Raw genomic sequence first — 25,740 nt, forward strand, 5'->3', positions numbered from 1 at the left:
CATCAATGAAGTTATTGAGACAAATCAAAGCGGCGTCCACACAATGGTTTGACATGTCTTTAGTCTCCGGATCCTACTGGTACACCCAACATTCATCATTTGTCACCACCCATCAGAAATGTTCTCAACATCCCGCATTACACAAATCCAACAGTTGGCAAGAACATTGCTTCTGCAAAGGCGTCAGCAATCTTGGAACCTATGATGTGGAGACCATAGACATGTGCAGATGGTCATAAAATGCTGTGGGCAGACCCATAACTAATTCCCACTGCATTTGCGATGAAATGAATTGTCACTCAGCACCAGTTGCTCAACTTTTGCAACCATCTCACTGTCTGTGGATGTTGATGGCCTTCCTTCTCTTGACTCGTCAAAGACAAACCCCTTGTTTCTCGTTTCCACTTTTTTTCATGCACAGCTTTCATTTCTTGAGCTTTCTTGCCCTACAAATGCAAGAACTTGATCACTGCTTGATACTCCACTTTGTCAACCCTAGCGTCCTTCCTCGGATTCTGGGATCCACCTCTGGTGTACGATCCTGTGGGAATGAAATTTCCCATGTTAGTTATTGAATGTGTAGACTACTTATATTAAAAACAGCATCTTCCTACTGATGTTTTATCTAGGTCAGGGTTACAAACTTTTTGATACCCCCTTGTATATTATTTGGTAATAAGATGTGCCTGAAATGTAAAGCAGTGCACACATTGCCTAATTTACTTGAATTTTTTAGGGTTTTTTTTACTTAGGTTAACTAAACCAGCCAAAGTTTCTCTCATTTGAATTTCAAACTAACTTAATAATTTTTAATGAATGAATATTTCAGTTATTGAAATCTCTCGATTACTATTCGTTGAGTTATGCTCATTACTAGTTTAATCCCTTTTGCAATATATTTTTTATGCTAGGGCTCTGTACATTTTTTATGCATATTTTAAGCTAGGGCCCTGTGGTGTACATAATATATATATGCATTCTTCTTTTATGTGCTCTGTACAGTGTATATATATTTTTAGGTCATTTCAGATTGTGTATCCATTTATGTTTGAATTTTCTAGAAATTTTCAAATAGTTGATCTAATATGTTGTGTTTTCAAGTACACCCAACCCTCGAATTGCATGATTTCAGTTTTGCACCATTGAAAAAATGCTACAAATTTTCATTTTACACAGTACAATTTTAGTGTAACCCGGTGTAAGAATCACAAAAAAAAAAAATAATGTGTATTGTATTAAAAAGCTATGCAGGTGCCCCATGCCCTTTGGTAGCGTACGGCTATTGAGTATGTCACACCAGTTGTTATTCAACAGTTACTGTACACTGAGATATCCGTCTGCCAGACACCTGCATTCAATATTTAGATGTAATAATTAAGCTGTTAAATAATATTATATTCTGTACAATCTGCATTTGGATGATCTACTGTTATAAGCATATAATTGGTCCACTAGATACCATTATATTATTTATTAACATAAACTGTGTGAAAATAATATAAGCAGACAATTGCTCAAACATCACTATATATATACTGTACTGTATCTTTAATTATAAATTGTTTAAATAAAAGTATTTGTTTTGTTTTATAGTGCATTTTGTACATTACCCTTTCTTGTTGATAATACTGTAATGATATTTGCAGTCTTATAAGTACAGTATTATACGACATACAGTGCATTACAAATGTTTAAAGCAAGTTTGGCAGCATGGGTGTGAAAATGATGCATCACAAAACGTGTTAAGTACAGGCACAGACATGTTTGTTGTTTCATCTCCAGGCTCGACTCATTGTTCATTACTTGGGTTTTTGATGCGTATCTAAGCAGTTGTGTTAATAAACATTTTGTGTAAAATTAATACATACAGGTATGTACAAAAATAAAGTATTAAATTTATTTTTAAAATATATAAATTATTTATTTGAGTGTTACGGAACCTGCACCCTCATTTTCTGTATAAACGTTAGTCTCAATTTATACAAATTTCATTATAAAATAATTATAGAAATTTCTTAAGGTACCGAATTGATTTGACTCAAATTTAATAGCAATGAATCTCCGCCCCCTTATCTGAAATTTACCTAGCAACCATAGAGAATCAAATACTACAGCCTTACCCCCCAGAAATTAAATTATACATATGTTATGCAGACGATGTACTAATAATAGGCAATAGAACCATAATCGATATCCTTTTCACTAAATTTAATTTAATACGTGACAGATTTAAATATACACTTGAAACAGAAGAAAACAGACAGATTAATTTTCTTAATCTCATCACATACAAAACGGACACCAAACTTGGAACCAGAATCTTCAAAAAAAACACACATACAGGGTCAAAATGCAGGGAAATACCTGCATTTGGACTCTCACCATCCACTTAGTACAAAAAAAGCCGTTCTTTATAATCAGGTTTATAACGCCATCAAATATAGCTCCACACAAGATGATCTATCTACTGAACTTCAATATCTTACAGAAAAGTTTATGGGCCGAAAATACCCATTTCAGTTAATTCAGTGATGGTAATACCATTTATACCGCCAAAAATAACATCAATAATTCACCTAAACATAACGCAAATAGCAACACACGTATTCTCCCTTACCACAGCCGCCTGGCCGGACAGTTCTGCCGGGTGTTTGCAGGTACAGACATCACACTCACATTTTCTGCTAGGTGCCTCCGTAGCCAGGTGGGAACGAGCAGCAGTGCGTAGCACACACACTTCTTGATTAGACAGCGGTTCAAGCCCGTCACCACCAAATACGGAGGATGCGGAAAGGTCAGGGAATGACCACCGCATATCCTGGAGCAATATGGCTTTAGTTGCTAATGCTCCTAAAACAACAAACAAACAACAACATTTTCTGCCTATAACAAATTTAGCTCAATGTTCAGCTCATACAAAGAAACATAGATATGAAATTAATGACATGAATAACATCATATACCTAATAAAATGTCAACAAAATTGCAATACATGTTATATCAAAAGTACCACCACCGAATACGGTTCCATAAAAACACCTAATACGCGAGCATATTATCATTACAATAGTTTTAGAACAGGACAATCAAGTACCGAACTTACACAACATGTACATTCCAATAATCACAACCCCCTAATCGACTTAGCCATTACTATCATTAAATTAAGATCTAGTTATAAAATTTTTCAGTACGAAGCCCTCATCGTAGAATGGTTTCGCCGTCACTCCAAACTCAACGCTATAAACACAAAATTACCCTACAATCTTTCCCCAGTCTGGAATCTCACGCACCTGAGATTCCCGCATGTTTCAAAGAGTATCATGGGAACTTAGAACTCCTTTAAATATACGCGTTCTCTCCCTACTTCATCATTGCCAACTGAAGATGTTAACAAACGAAAGTCAACTTATGACTTTTGGCCTACCCAGTTTAAACTTTTAAATTCCTTCCTTAATTAATTTATCAACTATTTCATTAATGACAACCAAGGACGAAGTCGTGCACTCCTACTTCCTTGAGCTTATTTTAATTCCGATTTTCAATTCATTACCCCAACCTCAATTTATTTAATTCCCTATCCCAAGCATCAATTGCAGATCATACTAAGGTGAGTACCGCACAAATTTCATTTACACAATACTTTTGCAGAACCAATCTACCATGTAAATCAAGGGTTAGGTGTAATTATAGACAGCTTATAAAATGCTGTCATTGTGCCAGCATTGTTTATAAAAGATGGCAGCATCATTAGCTATGTAGAAAACTTTTAAAATCAGAAAAAAACTTGTACCAAAGTGGTATTTTCCTAATTTGGGCAGAAAAAAGCTGATATTGAATAGATCCTCTAGAATTCTGATCCATAAATTGATGATACTGAATAAGATGATATAAATAGATGTTGTGGATCAAAATGTTGTTACTCCATCAAAATGCAACAAGATAAAATATTTTTTGTCATTGTCTTTTTTATTTTTTTTCTTCTGATTTGATTTTTTACACTAATTTCACTCTAATGTTGGATGATCAAGTCAAAATAAGTGTTATACACAAAGTGTTCAACTTTACAAAACTTCAAAATTCTACAAAGAAACTCACTCCACAGTGTCTGCTACAATTGGCTACCATTGAACCTGTAGCTCACGTGCATACAGAAATTTCACTGCTCTAAGCCAATGCACGTTCTTGGGACTAACTTGTGAAAGCATTAATAGCCTTTTGTTTTTGTTCCTAAATGTGTGAGTGTTCACTCAGGCAGTTGGTAACAATTTTTTGTGTTCTGCTGAATCACTAGTTAGGTTTAACCAGTGATCCAAGAGGATAGCCCAACATTTAGGAACAAAAATTAAAGTTGAAATTTCTATGGGATTAACCATTACAGGTAGTTCCCGACTTTACAAGTTAATTCATTCCTAGCATGAGCTCATAAAGCAGGAATTTATTTCCCATAGATGTAATGTTTAAAACAGGGGTTACATTTTCACAACAATGAAATTTGACCATAGTAATTTTAAATAAAGGTCAACAAAGAAATAGTTTAAACATAAACAGTGATTTATTTATCCAAAGAAATGAAAACATAGCCTTTAAACTCAAGCAAATTGTAATAATAAAGAAATTATTTATGTCATACAAATGTTAAAGAATGTTTATTCTTCATCAACATCGACTAAATGCACATTCATTGATTGTTCTTCGCTCGTTGGTTTGTTGGAAACAAAAGGAGTCGTCTTCTTCTGAAATGCTTCAAGAGTCATTTGTTTCCAAAACAGCCTTCTCTTTTCTTTATAAATTTCACGATGGCATGCAGAAGAATTTTTTTAAATTTGTAACAACTTTTCTAATGCACTCGAAATTTTAACCTTGTGACTCAAAAATCTCAGTTGCTTTTTCTGTGTTGTAAAGCTTCATCGAGCCCCTTGAGAGTGAAGGAATGAACAGGAATTTCAGCTGCTAAATCTTCTTCTTCACATTTCAAGGTGGTCTTCATTTATGAACCCTCCACTGTGTACTTGAAGCAGACCAGTTGTAGAAACCTTAAGCTGCAATTGGTTAGCAATATAAACTGCTTCTGTTTCATTTTGTACAATTTCTTCTGGTCCTTTAAATCCTTCAAAAATTATCAGTAAACTGAGGAAGAGTTTGTTCCAAACACCCTTCAAATTTATCCCCTTTAATAAGCTGGATAAATTTGAAATAAGACAAGACAGCGAAAATGAAGAGCGACACAACCACTGTTTGTAATGTCAGCATGGTGACTGCTTTATGTTAACAAACGAAAGTCAACTCGTTATTACTTTTGGCCTACCCAGTTTAAACTTTTAAATTCCTCCCTTAATTAATTTGAGTCAATGAGATGCTCTCGTCCGCCTGAACAAACGAATGCATAGTAGTAGTAGTACTGTGTTGTATAGCTACGTGCGTGGTTTGAAATGCTGTATTTACGAATGTTTAGCATTTATTTATTGCAATTAATGTAGTAGTAGTAGTAGTAGTAGTAGTAGCAGCAGCATGTGATGCAAGAAAGCAAGTGTATGAGCTTATGCAGCATCAGCCAAAAAAAAAACACACCATTCCCTCCAAATGCCTGTCCAATTCCTCCTTAAATTTATTTAACCTATCAACTTCCACAACGACACTTCAGTTGCCACTTCTTAGCCCATCTGCCCAAATTATCTAGATCCTGTTGCAGTAGCACACTGCCATTACTGTCATTAACAACCCTGCCAACCTTTGTATCATCTGCAAACTTCGACTGGTCTGTAATTACTCGTGTCACCCTTCGATCCCCCTTTGTGAATTGGGGATACATTTGCACATCTCCAGTCCGTGGGGATCTCCCCTGAGTCCAAGGATGCTCTCATAATTATGGCTAAGGGTTTGCTTAGTTGCTTTGCCGCCTCCTTTAATATAACTGGATAGATCCCATCCACCCCAGGTGCCTTTCTTATGTTTAACTTCAACAATTTCTCCTCCACTTTGCTCTCAGTTCATATTTTTGATTTTGTTGATACTTGATACTTGAAAAAAGAACCCATAAAGTGGAAAATGCCTGTATTCCTATATACTCTCACTCATGGATTGTTTGTCAAAATCAGATATATAAAAATGGAGGGGAAATAGCAAGCCTATAATCAAGAAATGCTCACAAAGTTGCCAAAATATTTACAATATATGAAACCAAAAGATTAAAAAAAATAAATAAAATAATAATTGTTCATTTTTCAAGTTTAGATGATGAACTTTAATCTAGAATTTTAGGTTGTATGGTTTTTTTTTTTTGGTTTTTTTTTGCAGTAGTTATTAGTGGCACTTAATAAAAATGGATGTGGGGAAGTTGTAATTAGCAAGAATTTGGAGTTATGTTCAATTCATATTGCACAGAATTGGCCCAATTTGCCATTCTGCGTATTTGCAAATTTCCGATAAAATTCAGTCTGTTGTAAAGAGAACACAGCAGACCAGATTCTGATCTGCTGTGTTCTGATCAAAGAAATAACAGTACTTGGAAAGTTTTCACTCAGGCCTCTGTTTCCATACAATTGTGTATGGAAACTGAGGATATCTCTGGAATAGAAATTATTGATAACCTTAGAAACTGCCCATTTTTCAGGATCATCCTTACTTAGTGCCATCCCTTAAGGATGATCCTAAGGCACCAGAGCCAAAACGCAATGACAGAGTTAATCAATGCGTGGAGTTCTTTGAATGGGCATTATGCTTGAGTTGTCTCCGTAGCCAGGTGGGCAGGAGCAGCAATGCATAGCACACACTTCTTGATTAGACCGAGGTTCAAGCCCATGCCCACCAAATACAGAGGATGCGGAAAGGTCAGGGAATGACCACCGCATATCCCTGGAGCAATATGGCCTTAGTTGCTAATGCTCCTAAAACCAAATAACAAACAAACAATTATGCTTGAATTGAGAAAATTCTCTTTTTAGAACACAGAGTCACTGTATTGTGTGGTCTCTGAAAGCGCTGAATAAATGGCTGAATTTTTAATGAGAAGGACAAATAGCTAGAGTGCTTCCATAAGATGGTGCACCTGCTCATTACAGCCTGTGCAGTCAGAAAAATATCTGGATGATCATTCACTTAACATGGAATTGAAAGGTAGTGTCCAGTAAATGATCACCATAATCTCCGAACCTTACACCTCTGAATTTTTTTCCTCTGTGGGTCTTGCTCAAAACTAACGTATACTGTAGAAATACAGTGTCAAGCAGCTGAACAAACATCTTACCACTGCAAACAGTTCATGCTGGTTTTTGTATACTGAGGAAAGACTAGTTTGTTTATGTAAATGGGGCACATATTGAACGTATAACATATAATAATTCTGTGTCTACAGGATAACATGTATCTATTGATTGACAGGTAGTATCATTCACAATTAGTAGAAACTGAGAGACATCACGGTATTATTATTAATAAACCCTGGATGTGACAAACTTTATTTGTTAGTTATTACCAACATTTACTTTATTGCCTTTTTATATATATATTTTTAAGCTTTAGAAAAGTTCTCTAATGGTTATCAGAAGTAACAGATTTAATGAGCTTATTTCACCACTTCTTGAATCTCATTGTAACCGTGTTCATCTGAATTTGTGCGAGCAATTGTTTCTATGTGAATTGCATAATAAATAAACTAGAAAAACAACAAGTATGTGCAATTATAATTCATGCTTAAAAATGAAAACTACAGTGCATTCTGAACTTAAATTCCACAGAACTTAAACAAGTTAGTAATATGTGTGCATGTAGTAGAAGGAAGGAGTATTAAGAAGAAATAGAAGAATGCATGATATTTCAGGACACTTAAGCAACTTTACTCCATATAAATAATACCATATAAAATATAATATAAGTAAAATTATACAAGAAAACTGGAAACACAAGGGAAAAAATAGACTCGTAACAGGGCCATACTAATAAGATGATTGTCATCATTCACTAAAAGGTCTTAATTTCTTTGCTCAGGAGTAAATCAGAACCCATTATTACACTAGTGCAAACTCATGCAAAAGTATACACATGCACTAGTGTACTTTTGCATGAGTTTTTATAGCCGAGTTCCCTTGCTGTTGTTGACATCTTAGTTGCTTTTACAGTATGCAGAGGCTACTGTATGTGTACATTGCCATGTGAAATATTTAATTAGTTTATCGGTAGAAAGGAGAAATTGGTACAGTCGATTAGAGATTTTATCAAGATCAAAAATATCCAGATGGCTCACCAAGCTGTAACACCACAACTATAATTTTTTTGGAATTACAATTTACAATTACAATTAATTTCTAAAAAAAGAGTAGAGTACAACCAGATGACATTCTTTTATCCTTTGACATTGAGTCAGTTTGTCACTGTCCCACTACATAAAGCCTTAGTTCAACAACTACACATTCCTGTGTACCTTTCAATAATTGAATCATACTTCCAGTTTTTGGGTGCAGTTCTCCAGGCAAAAATCAAGCCTCAGCATGGAAACCCCTTAGATATTCCTGCTAGCAAAAGCATTCATGGTTGACCTGGAATCAGAATTTTTTGGAACCAGTGCCTTTAAAATTCATATTATGGAGCTGTTATGATGATGACAATCTGGACCATAGTGAGGACAACCTCTGCATTTTCTCAGTTCTCACCAGTCAAATCAATTATAAGATGAAAATAGCAAATAATTGAAAACTTCTTTTCCTATCACTTAATATATTTTTGGAAAGAAAAGTTCATTTCTTAGGAAGATTCATAGGAAAATAAATAAATAAAAATCACTGACACTAGGGTATTCCTTAACTGCAGTTTACTGATTCTCATTTTACTCCTGTTGAGGCCCCCAAAACTGACTTTTCTCTGAACATTTATAAAAGCAAAGCTCTAAGTGTCTCCATAGCCAGGTGGGCAGGAGCAGCAGTGCATAGCACACACTTCTTGATTAGACCAGGGTTCTAGCCTGTGCCCACCAAATATGGAAAGATCAGGGAATGACTACCGCATATTCCAGGAGCAATATGGCCTTAGTTGCTAATGCTCCTAAAAACCAAATAACAAACAAACAACAACAAACAAAGTTCTAAAATGTACTGTTTAAACACTCAGCACAACCACAAATCAGCGGGAATTCATATTTAGTCATTTTATGAATAATATCATTAATCATGTTTTGTGGCCATTGGATCCAAAAACCATTGTAACTCAAATACATGTGCACTAGTGTACTTTTTCATTGATTGCCTAGTTACTTAAATGAATGCCACCCATCCATCAAGAATAAAACCATAGAAGAAACCATCAGGAGGTTTGATGGTATCCACTATAAAGCCACCACATCAGAAGCCTGCGTATCTATCCCTTTCATTCCAGGGAATTAGTAAAAAGATGGCTGAAAAGCAGTATTTGCTAGGAGTCTCGAATATTTTTTCAGGTATATATCCCTCTTCTTGCCTCTTCTCTGACATTTCTTAACTCTGAGGGAAATTAAACAATTGTCATTAAACAATTAAACTCTTTTAAAGAATTGTCATTCCTTTCAATTTTGCTTATACATGAGTTAAAGACTGACATTGCTGTTTGACAATGCACAAGATAAACTTCACTAAACTCATCTTCAAAGAAAAGTTTTAAAATCTTGGGGGGATTTCCTTGGGACAATGAGGAAGATTTGGGAAAAATACTTAAATCCTTTCAGTAGCAGGTAATAATGAAAGCCATCATGTTCTACTATGAAATGGAAGCTTTTTATAAGTAACTTCTGTAAATTTGCAGAATTGCCTTAAAATTTCAGCCCAAACAGTGGAGTAAAAATCCACATCCATTATATCTGCACCTTGCTAGATACAGTTATGCAGAATGTGGGCAGGGCAACTCACTCATAATAATCTTTGCAAATTGGAAAATACATTATTTCCATTATATATATGAACCTGCTCCAAACATGGTTTTACAGTTATCCCCATGAGATGCAACACATTTCTTATCCAGGCTACTTTATAACAATGTTTCAAAATCATAGCCAAAAATAGTAGCTGCTAACTCATCTGGCTTGATATCTAACTGTATATTGAGCTGCAATTTCTCCAGTCAAAATAATGTACAAGAATGGGGAAAATTTTTATTTAGAGACCCATTTTGAACTTTCTACAGATGCCAGTAATCATTACTGGCATCTGTAGAAAGTTCAAAAAACTCTACATTCAGAGACTAAATAACTTCCTCAACAGAACAGACTGCTAGGACAGAGTTACCAATGGCTTCGATCTTTGTTCTTGCACAAGATAAGTTTTTAGCAATTTCAGAATCAGAACATATCAACTTGAATAAATCTGATGAAAAGGACATTGAGTTGTAGCTGTGGTGATGTGCCACTGCACATTACCACAGGCAAGGGTACCTTCAGCAACAGAAATGCTTACATTAAGCCTTTTAAGGCATTTACTAAAAAAGCTAATCATTTTGCTGGAAGATTCTTTACATCTAATGTTTTTCCAAATTCATGTGGATTCAAATCACCTGAACCTTTATTGGCAACTGAAGTGTGGCTTCCTGGACCACAAACAGCGCATTCTGCCTCCTCATTTACTCTGCCCATATTTATTCCTAAAATCATCGCACTTCCGTTTTGGCATAATGGGGATACCTGAATTTATGTAAATTAAAGAATTATTAGGCTACTTACTTCATCAATCGAAAATTTATTAAAGACTGTTACATTTATCAGAAAGAATACATTTCTGAAATTTGTAAAAATTGACCTAAAACATTTAAAATTAGAAAACAATTTGGAAATAACTGAAGCTTTCATTAAAATATTACAAAACCATGCTTACTCATAAATAAATAAGACCAATTGTAGCTTTTTTACTTAGACTACTGAATGAAGAAAAGAAAATGTAAAATCATCCCTTCCTTTAAAACATATGGAATTATATTTTCAATTTAGAATAAATTCACTTAATTAGAATGAATTGCAGGTAAACATAAATAACAACAAAAAAAAAAAAAATTGTTTTCGAATTATCTACTCACCATGAAGAGAAAACAGTATTTTAGAATTGGAGCAAGAAAACCAAACTGCATAAACGAATTACCAATCAACTCCAGATGTCTTCAAAAATCATCTTCACGTTGTTTACAACCAGAAGTGGAAATTCTTGGGGAAACAAAGAAAAGTATGCACATTACTTCCACAAATACTGATTGGTGCCCACCTTGCAAATTTTACCAATGGTAAGGACCACAAGATTTTCAAATTTAAGTGCCAAAATTCCTTACATTTTCTAAAATTCAGAAATTCCTCCCTGACAGTCTGTAGTACATTAAAAATGAAGACATCCAGGAAAATGAGGATGGCTGGCTAAAAAAAGTACAATTTTTGTACAATTTTTTGAATGTAAAAATTCAGAAAAAATAACGTGCTGAAAATTAGAAAAACGATTTATACATTAAATATGAATGTATCAGTGTCTTCCATCTTCTAGTTTAAAAGACCATTAAGTATGCAAAATTTGAAATTTCCATGCTCTCATATTTTTGCTTAACATGTATATAAATATTTTTTAAATTATTAAAAATGTATATATGTATTTAGTACTCTTAATTTCTTCCATTTTCAGATTTATTTCAAATTTTATTTTGAATTTGGCATGCTGTGAAGCACACAGTTAAAAATTACACATCTCCCCATATAGTAGTATGAATGAAATAAAGTCATGATACTTTTTTGCATTCAGGATATTGGACATATTTGTATGTTTCCTTCAAACCAACAGTGTGAAGTAGAGGAACTGATTGACTGCATTTCCATTGTGCAGCAAAACTGCTTTTAAATTTAATTTTAATGCATCAGTAAATATATACCACTCATTTGGATTGTATTCGGTTCTCAGTTCATTCATAAGACTGCTAATGTGGTTACAGAAACACATGCCATCTTCCATAATTAAATATTTTGAAAACACTCTGTGATATTTATGATATATTGTAATATTAATTCTTACTTCAAGTAACTTCCACTGTTATAACTTAGAACCAAGGAGTTCTGCTTTCTCTTTAGATAAGTTTATAATTATAATTTTCTAGTTGAAGTGTCTTCTAGTCCAGCAAAGTCTGTAACACAAGAATCCTTGTTGTATTTATTACTGCTTCCTTTATCCCATGATTTTGGGGAATTTGGTATTGGCAGCTTCCTTATGTGGAACAGTTCTGATTGCAGATGCTAGGATATTTGATGCAGTTCTTTCTTTTTCTGGACATCTGATATTTTTGTCATAGTAATCATCAGTGTGGTTGAATAGTTCTTACCACACCATGGGAATAGCAAAATGCATGCTTTTATGCCTTTTGCTGTTCCAGTTAGCTACATCCTTATATTTGTAGTGTAGGTAATACACCACAAATATATAGGTAGGTGAAGACTAAGTCTTCACCTACCTATATATATATTAGGCGAAGCCCTAAGTCTTCTCCTGATTGCCAGTCTTGCAACCAGTGTACAAAGACTATGCCCATTTAGTAGTGCTGTCAATTTTCTTCCACTTAGTTTTTGCTATAAACTGTCCACACATGTAGCAGAAGTTGTCAGGGTGCTTTAGACACTTCCTTTTCTTCTACTTAAACATTATAACATATGATGTTAAACAAAACACAGAAAAGAAGCAATGTTCAATAAATACACAGTAAACTGTACATATTCACACTGCAACTCTATTACTGAAAGAGATAGGTGGAAAGTAGACAGCAAGGTTAGTATCGTTGGAAAACTGAAGTAACTAATATCAACAGAAAAAACACTTATGAACTGTACTAGTAGCTTATCTACACTGGAGGATTTCATATCACACTCTATGGTAATGGCCATATAGTATAAGGAAGCCTAAAGCTTATGCTGCATCAGCCAAAAAAGAAAGAAAAAAAAAAAGAGTAAAATAATAATAATAATAAAATAAATAATAAAAGAAAAGGAAATAGACAACCTATGCATTTCCCTCCTCCCATAGATAACTATCCAGCTGATCTTTGAATTTCCCCAAACTGTCAGCCTCTACCATGTAGGTAACTTATTCCAGTAATTTATAACTCACTGGCTAAAATAAAACTTCCTGCAATCCAGTCTAAACATCTCCCTCCATAACTTGAATTTATGGCCCCTAGTTTTAGAATTATTTATAACCATGAAGATTTTTGGCCTCATTCATTTTACTTTTGCCTCTCAGAGCCTTAAACACCTCAGTCAAGTCTCCTCTAAGGTGCTTAGTTTCCAAGCTGTGCAACCCACATATTCAGTCTTTCCTCATGGATGCCCTTTTGTCAATCTCACTATGCACCATCTTGGACCCTTTCAAGAAGCTCTATGTCTTTTTTTTTTAGGTGCGGTCTCCATACTTGAACATGGTATTCCAAGTTTGGTCTAACAATAGCCTTGTATAATGGATTATGACGTCGTTATATCTATTACATGTTTATTACCATTATTACCATCTATGAACTCATGTAAACATTATTATCTGCAGGTAATACAACAGATCAGTATCATATCTACTTTCCTAAATTGCAATATAATATATATGTATTGTGGGTAAATACAGAAACGTGTATTTGTAGAAATTATATTGTGATGTGAAATTTTAAGAATTATTGTAGAAATCTGTGTATAAGAATTGATTGAAAAGAGCTGATATATTGAAGGAGGTAAAATCCTGTTGGCCGATGTTATTAATATTCAAGATAAAAAATGACATGCGGATTGAAAATGACTGCAAGAATATTGAATCACTCATAGGTAACTTCAGCGATTGATAAACAGATCAATTGACAACTTGCTTTTAGAACGGTCAAAGGAGTCATGTAGGTGGATTCGTGTCAAAATTTGATTGCAGGTACAGTGAGGTGAAATCAAATTGTTCAAATTTACCTGTCACCTTACTTATTGTTATGTGTACTTGCCTTCCCTGATGGAAAAGAAAATAATAAAAAGTGGTTCTTAGTAGAATGCACCCACAAAGTTTGAGGATATCTTTCAAAAACATTTTGTATAAAATTTATTTTATTTCCAAATATCACAAATGTCTTGCTAGAATTGACAAATTTCTTAATGCAGTGTCTCTTGTGCTACATGTGACATACCATCTGCCATTAATGTGTTAATACATTATAAGTATGTTTCTGTCATTAATTAATACAATATACTACAAAAGGAACCAAAATAAATTTTGGTTTCTTTTGTAATGTATTGCACTGTATTACATGTAATACAGTGCAATACATTGCACTGTATTACATGTAATACAGCATGTACTGTATTACAAAAGAAACCAAAATAAATTTTGGTTTCTTTTGTAATACAGTGCATGCTGCTGCTCGTGGTCGCAGATCATTAGTATTTGCCGTATAGTGCAAAAAAGACATTGGCTTTTGCTGCTCCGTCCAATAAAAAAAGGGGTAAAAGTAGATAGCAAAATACAAATAATGCACTTCCCTCCTCATGTAGGTAACTATCCAGTTGTCTTTCCTTTGAATTTCGTCAAACTGGCAGCCTCATCTCCCTGTGGAAGCAACTTCAGTACTGAGCAACTCACTGACTAAAAGAAAATTTCCTACAATCTGTAATGTGAATTTATGGCTCCTAGTTTTGAAATTATTTATAAAAGTGAAAATTCCACCTTCATTTTATTAACATCTTTCAGAACCTTATAGACCTCAGTCAGGCCCCATCTAAGGTGCCAGGTTGCCTGTCTTTGGACACTTTCAAGAAGCTCAGTGTCTTTTTTCAAATGAGGTCTCCATACTTGGGCACAGTGTTCCAAATGTGGTCTTACAATTGCCTTGTAGCGTGGTTATGACCTCCCTATCTCTACAAGATATTGTTCAATGGATCAGAGTTGAGTTCAATATGACCTGTGGGCTTTCCTGCCTGTTTACACTGCTCAGAAAGTTCATTTGTCTGTATTGTGACTCCCAGCTCCCTTGTCTTCTCTACTTTTTTTAATTCAGCCTCACCAAGTGTATAAGCTATTTTGGGGGGTTGCTTTTCTCCAAGTATAAGACCTTGTATTTTTGCTGCATTAAAACACAGCTATCACTTTTCTGGCCATTCTTGAAGCCTTTTAAAGTCACCCTGAAGGAAGCACTGCTTGGCACTGATCATTAACAGTTCTCTCAGTCTTTTCATCTCGAATTTTGACATCACACATTTTATCCCTTCGTCAATATTATTTATGAAAATCAGAAACAATGATTAACCAAGAACTGATCCTTGAGCCACCCCACCTCTGAACTTATAGCACTCCAAAGAATATCCATTAATTACAACCCTTGGCTTCTTCCCTGCAGCTACCCTGTGATCCAGCCTAGAATATTTCCAGTAATCCAAATGTGTTCCAGCTTACACACTTATCTCTCATGAGAGACTGAATCAAATGCCATGCTAAAATCCAAATAAACTATGTCAAAATTGTTCTCTATATCCGGCTCATGTAAACTGTCTAAACAGCCTACCAGGTTAGTTCAAACATGATTTTTCATTGACAAACCCATGTTCTATGTCCTTCAGGATGCCATTTCTATCAAAATGTCCTTGGATTGCACTTTTAATCATTGCTTCCAAAGTTTGCCCTACCACTGTTTTCCCAACCACTGAAATCAGACTGCTCTGTAGCTATCAACTTCACCCTTAGAACTGCTTTTATATATTGGCAATACATTGGCACTTTTCCAGGCCAAAGGAATCTCTCCCAATTCCAGTGATGTCCTTCATAATTAACCTCAATGGTTCAATACACTCTTCGGCCACCTCTCTCAAAATTACAAGGTATATGCCATCAACTCCAGGAGCCTTACTTGCCTTTTGGCTCAAGTTTTTCTAATAAGCAGTCATCTGTAATTTTGAAATCACTAATTTCACACATCTCAGCCTCACTCACACAGCCCTCCTCAGCATGAAAGATCTTTCAAAAATATTAAATCGAGAATTATTCTAATTCTTGATTTTAATATTTTCTTTATTTGTTTTTAATGGTTTGTATTTATTTCCAGAAACATTATGACAGTTTAATTTTTATCAATGACTTTTCGAAGAAACAATATTAAAGTAGTTAACACTAATGAACAAATTAAAGTATTTTATATTTCTCAATTTTAATGTTTTCTTTTTGTCCATTCACACTGTGTGGGGGGGGGGGATCCCACTTTGTATTAGAAACAATGCTGAACACCTGCGTTCTTGTTTCTTCAGTTATCGTTATTTAAAAGTTTTAAGCAATAAAAACCCTTTTGAGAAGACACCTCTGAAGTTGTCTTTTCAGAGTTAAATTGTCATAGGCTAGTGTTAGAGTAACTGCTATGATTGCATAAAAGAAAATGCCTTGAGTGTGCTACTGGAGTCATGTAAATCTGAGTTGATTAGACAATTAATGCCACTCTGCTTCATCTACAAATGTAGATTATAGTGCTGTGTTAGGATGTGTTATCTACTGACAATGATAGTCTTGGTCCCATGCTCATTTTAAAAAATGATTGTTATCCACAAGTTGATCTAAAATTATTAATTTCACTTTCAAATTAAATAACATTGCCAAAAGAGATAAATCTCCTATTCATTAAAAAAATTCTAGCGCATTACTGAAACGGATTTCTCTGACTCCTGGACTCTATCAAGTAGCAAATGGTCCCTTTTAGCATATTTGTATCAAACAGTCACTAATAAATATATATGCTATTCTTGCAGCCACTAACAAAATGATATAAAGCTAAAGGAAGTTTAACATCAGTAAAATTTTCTGAGGCCATGATTGATGATGCACAAATCTAAAAACATCCACTAGAAAAGACTATTATGTCAGACAATAAAATTACACATAAACAGCAAAGAATAAAACTAAGAAACAATATTGTGCATAATAATAGCAGAACTGGGGCTTAAAGAATTGTGAACGGAATAAAAATTTATTTACGCACTTTTTTTTTATTTATATGGGAATGAAAGTCTGCCAGAAGTACAGAGGAAAAAGATGGAGAGAAAATTGCAGAACTGAAAAATGCAAAGGGGCAGTGAGAGGATATGTATCCTGGTATAAGGCTGTCACAACTGTAATTAGTGAAAGTACAGACATATAAGTTAGTGCAATTAATTCGTGTGCAGTAAATTAACCAAAGTTATTATAGGGGCATCATTTCATTGCATCACATATTATGAATAACTTTACAAGTTGCCCACTTGGTTATACTTGTAATAAGTAATGCTTCTCCAGTAGAGACGACCACTATTACTTATTCTCAATGGGTACCACCACCCAGATGGCTATTTGGCTCTTCATCAGTGGGTTTACCTTGACGGTATAACAGCTGACAACCCAACTGTGAAAATAATTCCACAATATGAGAGATGCCAAATGGAATTTAGTATTATTAATACCTAATAAAAATTTAGGGCTAAAGCCTCAGATTGCAGGAAAATTTACAGACATATAAAGTGCAATTGCATCATGTCTATACACAGTAAATTAATTGAACTTATTATAGTGCCATCGTTTCATTACATCTCATATTGTGAATACCTTCACAACTTCTGGTTACACTTCGAATAAGTAATGCTTTCCCAATAGTATTCTGAGTGGTTACCACCAGATGGCCATTTCAGGGCTATTTGGCACTTTGTGGGTGGTATCCTGTTGGTATAACAGTGGACAACCCAGTTTTGAAAATAATTGCAAAGTATGTGAGATGCCAAATGGTGTTTAGCAGTTTAATGCTTAATAAAAATTTGGGGCCATTTCAGTGCCAAATAGCGCTGAAACAGCCATCTAGGTGGTGGTGAGAAAATAAGTAACGATAGTCTTCTGTATTGGGGAAGTGTTACTTATTCAAAGTATAACCAGATAGGCACCATATCTTTCTATACACATAGAAAGCAACACTGAAAAGATTGGCAGGTAGGGAGATTTATTGGCCACAAGTTAGAAAACTTGTTGTCTTTTGATATTTTCCTGGTGTATAACATCTTTTTTTTTTTTTTAAGGAAGTCTGTTTTATTATTATGTTTTCTTTATTTCTTATTTTACTATACATATTTCCACCAGTTTTTTGGTAATATTTTATGGATGCCTTGACTTATTAATGATATTATAAATGGTATGTTAACTGTCTCTCTTTCCAGTAAGAGAGAGATAGCTCTTTACTCCAAAACATTAATTATTTGGTAGAAAATTTCCTTTTATATGAAAGAACCTAATTTTTGAACATTCAAATAATTTCCAACAGTAAGTGTAAAGTTTCTTCCAAACTTTGTACTGCATTCTAAAGAAAATTATTCATTCTGTTATGTTTGTTATTCATTCACTATTTATATATATATATTTAACTTTATTTTTATAATCCTCAATATTTGTACATCATTTTGTTTATACACTCCTGTTTTTTTACAGTTTCTATTCCATAATTTTTGACATGGCATGTAATGCTGTCCTAAAAGTTCCATTTCTTCTGTCATACATTTGTCCACTGCTATAGTGCTGTTTGATTAACAGTATTCATTATAACATTCTGTACATTAGCTCTGTTGAGTTTTAGCTCTGTTGTCATGTATTTTTTTTAAATGATTCAGAGAATATGAAAAGCTGTCAGAAATGCTTGACATTAGACAAAATTAGATATTCTATGAAGATTTGATTTGTAAAAGCAAATTTGATTTAGCAGTACAGTAAACCCTCGCTAATCCGGTTATAGTTAATCCGGATGTCAGATAATCCAGATCGAAATATGAAAAATTCTGTTCACAGTTGAGTACTTTGAAAGGCACACGAGATTTAGGAAGGCAGATGAGTAACTCTCACTGTGTCTGATTGACTGCGCAGAGAGGGACGGAACATACATTACATTGTCTTGCATGTTGTTCAGTATCGTTGTTGACTCTGAGTTGGGCAGATGTTATTGTTTCATTTGTGTACTTACTTCTTTATACGTATATGCATATGTGCATAAGTTAACTTATTTTATATAATTATGGGTTCTAAAGAATTAAAAAGTGAAATAAAAAGAAAACACTTTACTTCAACTATCATTAACAAGCTCAAAGTGATAGAACAACTTGAAATTGGTGTTTCTGAAAAAAAAAAAAAATACTGAAGAATTTGGTATTGGCCAACAGGTTGTGTCAGTTACTAAGAAACAAAAAATAATCTATAAAGACATTTCCTTTAAAATTTGATGTGGGGAGTGATAAAAGCAGTGTATCAAATAGACAGACGTTAAAAAAGCCAAAAGAAGTGTTGCTGAAAGAAGCTATATTAAGTGGTATTCACATCAACAATCAAGTGGCCTTGCCGTGCAACACCAAGGCCGCTTGATTGTTGTATAAAACCTGATAAATGTATAAAAAGACAAAAGATAATACATTTATCCATCTGTCGATGGATAAATGTATTATCTTATAGTTTTTTAAATAAAGGGTCTACAGTGATATTTTTTTAAATTTATTTTCATCAGCACTACTTATATCATTAAATTTTCCATTTATTTGTGTTCTAAGTTTTGTTTTGTCTTTTAGGGCTATCGTTTGCTTCATTAATCCAGATTATCACTTAATCCGGATGACTTCTTCCCCCCCCCCCCCATTACTCCAGATTAGCGAGGGTTTACTGTATCTACCATTACAACCATAATTGAGAACGAATAAAAGAAAATTCTCAGAATGTTGTAAGATAGCAACTTTTAGAATGTTGTAAGATAGCAACACTCACTGAGAGATGTAGTCAACTAGTTGATACATCTCTCAGTGAGTGTTGAAGAAATTAGGGGTCATAATAAATTTTAAAAAAAGAAAGAAAGCTTGTTATGACCACTAACAGGGTTGCAGACCAGTTGCAGATTTTGTTTTGCTTTAAAAAATCATTGCTAAACAAAGTTGAAAAATGTTGGTCCAGAACTTGTTGTAGTTGAGAGTGAAAAACTTATATAAAGTTGTCAAGAGATGACAGATTTATATAAGGATCTGAAAAAAAAATTGCTTGAAGGATCTGATGTCAAAATTTTTTCTGCTAATAAGAACTTGTTTGATAGCACCTGTAAATTCAACAGATGTTTTTGCCAAGACAGCCATAGATATTACTATATATGGAAAACTATATATATTATATTACTATATATGGGAATATATAGTAATATATATTACTATATATATTATATTACCATATATGGGAATATATAGTAATATATGTTACTATATATATTATATTACTATATATGGGAATATATAGTAATATATATTACTATATATGGGAATATATAGTAATATATATTACTATATATATTATATTACCATATATGGGAATATATAGTAATATAATATGTTACTATATATATTATATTACTATATATGGGAAAAGCTCTTCCAGATTTAGTCAACATTCTCTTATCATGGAACCAAATACAGCAGAGGACAGCTGTGTATTTATATTCTGTTAACATATGTTCCTTTCTTCAAAGAAAAATTCAGATTTGTGATTGTTTTTTGGCATGAAGACTTATTTTTTGTATCTAATAGTGTTCTGTGTTTATGTAAATTTTCTTGTTGTTGTTTTTTTTTTTTTTTTTTTAAATTTATGATGTAAGTTCTGATTGTATTACAATTGGCAGATATGAAATGGCTGTGCACACAAGTTTATACTTTTCATCGTCTGTTCATTGTCATCAGTGGATTTCTGTTATTCCATTTTGGTCACCAGCCTTCATTTACTCTAACTTTCAAAAGTGTTGTGTTCTCAAGTATTATTTTATTTTATGTTTTTTTTTGTATAGTATATTGGGCTACTTAATGAGACTGCTTATTTTTTATTATGCTTTTTATAGTATCCTTTTTCTTCTTATAGTACTTTGCTGTTCAAAGTATTAATAGCTTGGCTCTTCAGGGTATTAGTAGCTTGGTTGTTTTCTTTTAGTTTTAAACAGGCAAATTTCTTTTATTTACTTTGACCTTTGTCATTACAGGTGTTGACTATAGATATCACCTCTGGTTACCACTCCTTAACCTGCACCTTGCATAGTGCAAAGATTCTCGTTGTATACAGGGTGATTCACTACCAGTGCGACAAACTTGCAGGAGGTGTAGGGGGCATAAAGACGAATCGGAATCACATAGCATTGCAAGGTCCGAAATGCCTTCGTCGTGTGGTAGAGGACATTGAACGGGAGGTCGCGTAAACAGCGATCCCGCTGGAAGTCAGCATTTGCGAACCATTTCTTTTGAAGAAACCAAGTAGCAAAAGTCCTCCGGAGTGGATAATCCGCAGGCTCCAATGATTGGACGTGTTGCAAATGGTATGAACTCATTTGGTTTGTTGACAGTATCCTCCATACAGTGGATTGGGAAATATCCAATTGTTGACCTATCACTCGAGTACTCGTACTCGGATTGCCTTCTGCAAGACATAGGACATTGTCTGGCATCCTTGTCGTTTGCTCTCGATTCATGGTACCTCTCGTGAAACAACCAGTCTCATGTAACCTTCTGTGCACACGTGTGAAAATCGTGTGATGAGGAGCACGCCTGTGCCGGAAACGTTTCTTGTACAAGCACAGAGCAGCGCGCCCGTTACAGTCCGCAGCTCCATACGCGTGGTGCATGTCGGCCAGTTCAACGTTTGAATACTCGTCCATCCTACTGCCTCGGGAACTGGTTCGCAAATGCTGACTTCCAGTGGGATCACTGTTCACGCGACCTCCCATTCAATGTCCTCTACTGCATGACGAAGGCATTTCGGACCCTGCAATGCTATGTGATTCCGATTCGCCTTTGTGCCCTCTACACCTCCTGCAAGTTTGTCACACTGATAGTGAATCACCCTGTATATTAGGGTTCCTTATTCTTTATTATTTGGTGAGATATGAATTAGGCATGCATTCCCCATCAGATATGAAATTAATATTAGTAGTGGCAAACAATGCAAGGAAGTAAGCTTGTACAGCATCAGCAAAAAAAAAAACTTCCCATATACCTTCTCCATCCCCTCTACTAGTTTGTTGAGTTCTTCTTTGAATTTATTCAATTCACCCGCTTCTGCATGTCTGTCCTGCAGCTTCCCTCAGTTTGAATTTATGTTCCCACGTGTGCACTCTGAACAAGATGGAGAATGCCATTACCATTGAGCTTGCTCAATCTATTCAAAAAAAATTCTATAAAAATACAAAAGTATTTATATAGAATATCAAACGAAAATGTAAAATTCAAAATAATTTTATATATTCCAATTTGAATGTATAAAATTCTTAAAACATTGCAATTAAGTCCTGAGAATGTTTTGAATAATGTTCTTATTCTTAAGTCAGGAAGCAATAATATTTTACATTGACTAATGTTTATTTGTGTTTCTTATCCTTTTTCTGGAAGAAAGTTGGTTCAGTTCACTCCTGTTTAACTGATTGAATTGCAGTTGAGATGGTAATAATACCTGCTGCCTTCATTTAAATTGAAAGCAAAATCCATATTATGTTGTAATTGTAATATCCATAAAATTTATCATAGTACTTTCTTCCTCTTTGTATATTCTTAAAATTTGTTTTTATTAATCTCATTTGTTTGTATTTGATATTTCATGTACATCCATATAAGTGAAAGTGTATGATTCCTCTATGACAGTACAGTGATCTTACCATTTGTCATTTGTTTAGAGAGGTCTGTGTTTGAACCCCTTTGAAGGATCATAAGAATCGACAAACATCTTCAGAAAGGACTAATTAGCCTACCTCATGTGGATGGATTCCCTTCCCCCTGAGTTATAGTTTTTTTTTAGCCCTTGAACACACTGTTGTACAGACATAATATACAACAAAACCATATGGACTAAAATAACAGTACACATTATAGCTTTGAGTAGCTGATGTATAAAAAATTCCTAAAGACAAAGACTAGTATATGATTATAACTGAGCATAGAACTTGATTTTAAAAAAAAAGTATTTTTCACAGAATGACACAACAATAGGAAATTTCTTATGTACGTATGCTAACACTAGTGATAAAAAAAAAAAAAAAAACACAACACCATTTTAGCCAGATAAACTGGCTAGTTTTGTATTTCAAAGCTGTGCAAAGAATATTTTTGTAAAAACACGATCCATATTTTCAGAACGTGGGTCATTGTGTATAACTTTAGATATCAAGTGGCCAATAGAGCACTAATATAATTAATAACATTTTTGTTTTTTATTCCGTCAAACATAAAACAGTCTTATTAAAATTGGTGGGAAAAGATAAAGCTTGACTCATCAGTATGTTGCATATATAATTCATTTCCTCCCCTTTTTTGTTTTGACAGATGGATTCCAATCCACATTTACAACAGACCTTTCCGGGAAAGGTGGAAGTCTGTCATCTAGTACAATGATAGTTGGCTCACATAACACCCACCACCACCACATTGCAAACTTGTGAAACAGATCTCAGCCTCTTAGAAGTGACAGGTACATATACACTCGCTTCTGCTTGTACTTGTTATTTAATTTTTTTTTTTTTTTTTTTTTATCCGTTATAAGTGAAATCCAAACACAATTTGTGTGCATGTAATTTTGCATGTATTTAAAAAACAGCTAGAGTATTAATTCTCAAACAGTTAAAAGTATTAAGATAATGAAAACTGAAGAGGTTTAATATACCAAAATTCAATATATATCTGTTTTTAATTTGAAGAATATTGTGGGAAATAGTTATTGCACCTAATAAAAAAGTTACATAAACCAGATATGAAGATAATAGTATACATAGTAGCTCTTCCCTCATCAGTTGAATAATACCATAATGATTAATTTGGGTTGTAGGGTAACCCAAAACATTCCACAATGCTTAATTGTGTATGTATCTGTTTCTTCAGGTGAAACCTTTAGGTTTTAGAGAGAGAGAGAGAGAGAGAGAGAGAGTCTTTCCTTCAAATATTTGACATTTATTTATGATACATACACACATTCCATCCTTTGATAAGAAAAGAGAAATCCAAAGAAGTTTGTTTTTTTTATTCTCCACTATAATAGCTGTTTATGGCTAGTTCTTATAGATAATAAAATTATATTATAGCCCTGCTGTCATGAATTGAACAACACCAGAATAGTTAGTTTCATTTGTGATATAATCCAAAACATTCCAGAAGGCTTTTGTGTGTGTACACATACACACACGTACGATCTTCCATTTACATATTCCATTAAATACACCATTGGACTTATTGACTAATATAGTAATATTCCTTACAGATATACTTATTGGAAAGGACAGGCTGAAGAATAATAAGGGCTGCCTACAAAATTCTCAAAATATTTTCTTTTCAGTTTAATTTAAAGCAGCTTTTATTTATTTATTTTATTTATTTATTTTTTTTTTTCTTTTCTCTCCTCCAGTGAATATGATTCTGTCAAGCTTCCGTACTGAGTTATAAAGAATGTACTACCTTCAATGGTACATTATGCCATACATGATATGTATGACATAATGCAGTTCAATTCAAGAAATTAAGCTTTAATTTTGATGTTTGAATACGTCGTAGCAGTGTTTTGTTATCTACTGAGTTGGGTACATATTCTGTAAAATATTGCAGAATAGGGAGCAGTTTGCCTTTTGAACTGTGCAGTAGGTAACTAAACATGTAAAAGACCAGATCCAACATTGAGCTTAAAGTTTAAATTTTGGGAGGAGTGTAATTTACAAAAATAAATGTTTCTTTGGTTTTAATTAAAGTTGCCAGAATAAATACTAGCTTGAACTAGCTAACCAAAACTGCATAATTTCAACATAATTGAACGTGTGATTTTTTTACAGGGATGCTAGAATGAATTGGCAATGATCACAAGAGCCCAGCTGTTCCAAAGCTGTCAGTTTGTTGTAAAATCAGACACACAGGAAGATATACGTTGATTTTGCTGTGTTGATTTATACAGCACTACACAGTTACATATTAATATGAGGTGATATAAATTTTTGCCATGTTTTTATTTCACTTTTGTTTATATTTGTATGCTATCTAGTCTTGTCCATTGTACAGTTATAGCAGCTGGCTTTACTTTGATCTATAATCAACAATAAACTTGATCTTTATGAACACATTTATTTTCTAATATCAACAGTCTGAAAGCAAATATGTATATATATGCATTACCACATAAACAACACATTATTAAAATAAACATTCACAATCATCTGGATATCATATTATATCCTGATTATTATCGTTTGCCATGCATGCTCTCAAACTGTCATGAATTCTTTGGAGTTGTTTAGGAATGATATGAATTGGTGAATCATATGAAATTATTTTATTCCTTAAACATATGGCTTGTTGAAAACTGGAATTTACCCATTTTTTAAATTATTTTTCATCGCTTTAAAATTTCTTTATCTCAATATGTTCCTCCAAATGATATGAAAAAATTAGTTCACCATTGAGAACTATATTTACTAAAAATTCCTCTCCTGTTTCTAACTAGGATTGAAAGTATTACAAAAAATAATGAAATAAAAATGGTGCTAATTCCTAAGTGGAATGTTTATTCAATTTTTTATAACAACATTGAGCATAAATTATCTTTAAAATTTCATTTCAAATTTTAAAAATAAATAAATAAGTGAAGTAGAGAAAAGTGGATTGGTCCCATTGTTTAAGAGAAACTATCAAACATTTCATTTTGCATTGATGTTGAACAAAATAAGTGGCATCACAAAAGAATGTGTTGTATACTGACTATTTGAGACCATTTCTAATAGTGG

The 25,740-nt window shown here is 33.7% G+C and overlaps 1 protein-coding gene across 4 annotated transcripts in view; it reads left to right on the plus strand.

The window, feature by feature from the left end:
- LOC150088559 (uncharacterized) overlaps positions 1–25,079 on the plus strand; it is a 478,816-nt gene extending 453,737 nt beyond the window's left edge. For 2 of the 4 annotated variants that reach the window (XR_016546738.1, XM_090369563.1), the window contains one exon: positions 24,796–25,079. Coding sequence is in view for 1 of the 4 variants with exons in the window: in XM_090369563.1 (XP_090225689.1) it covers positions 24,796–24,804 (9 nt within the window). In the remaining 3 variants the exon portion in view is untranslated. Of the gene's footprint in view, positions 1–23,305; positions 23,451–24,795 lie in introns of those variants that run through there. The other 2 variants (XR_016546737.1, XR_016546739.1) reach the window with 2 other exon arrangements.
- Positions 25,080–25,740: the final 661 nt, after the last annotated feature.

The sequence above is a fragment of the Mastigoproctus giganteus genome, chromosome 3 (assembly GCF_048544385.1).
Source record: "Mastigoproctus giganteus isolate SK-2022 chromosome 3, ASM4854438v1, whole genome shotgun sequence".
Classification (NCBI taxonomy): domain Eukaryota; kingdom Metazoa; phylum Arthropoda; class Arachnida; order Uropygi; family Thelyphonidae; genus Mastigoproctus; species Mastigoproctus giganteus.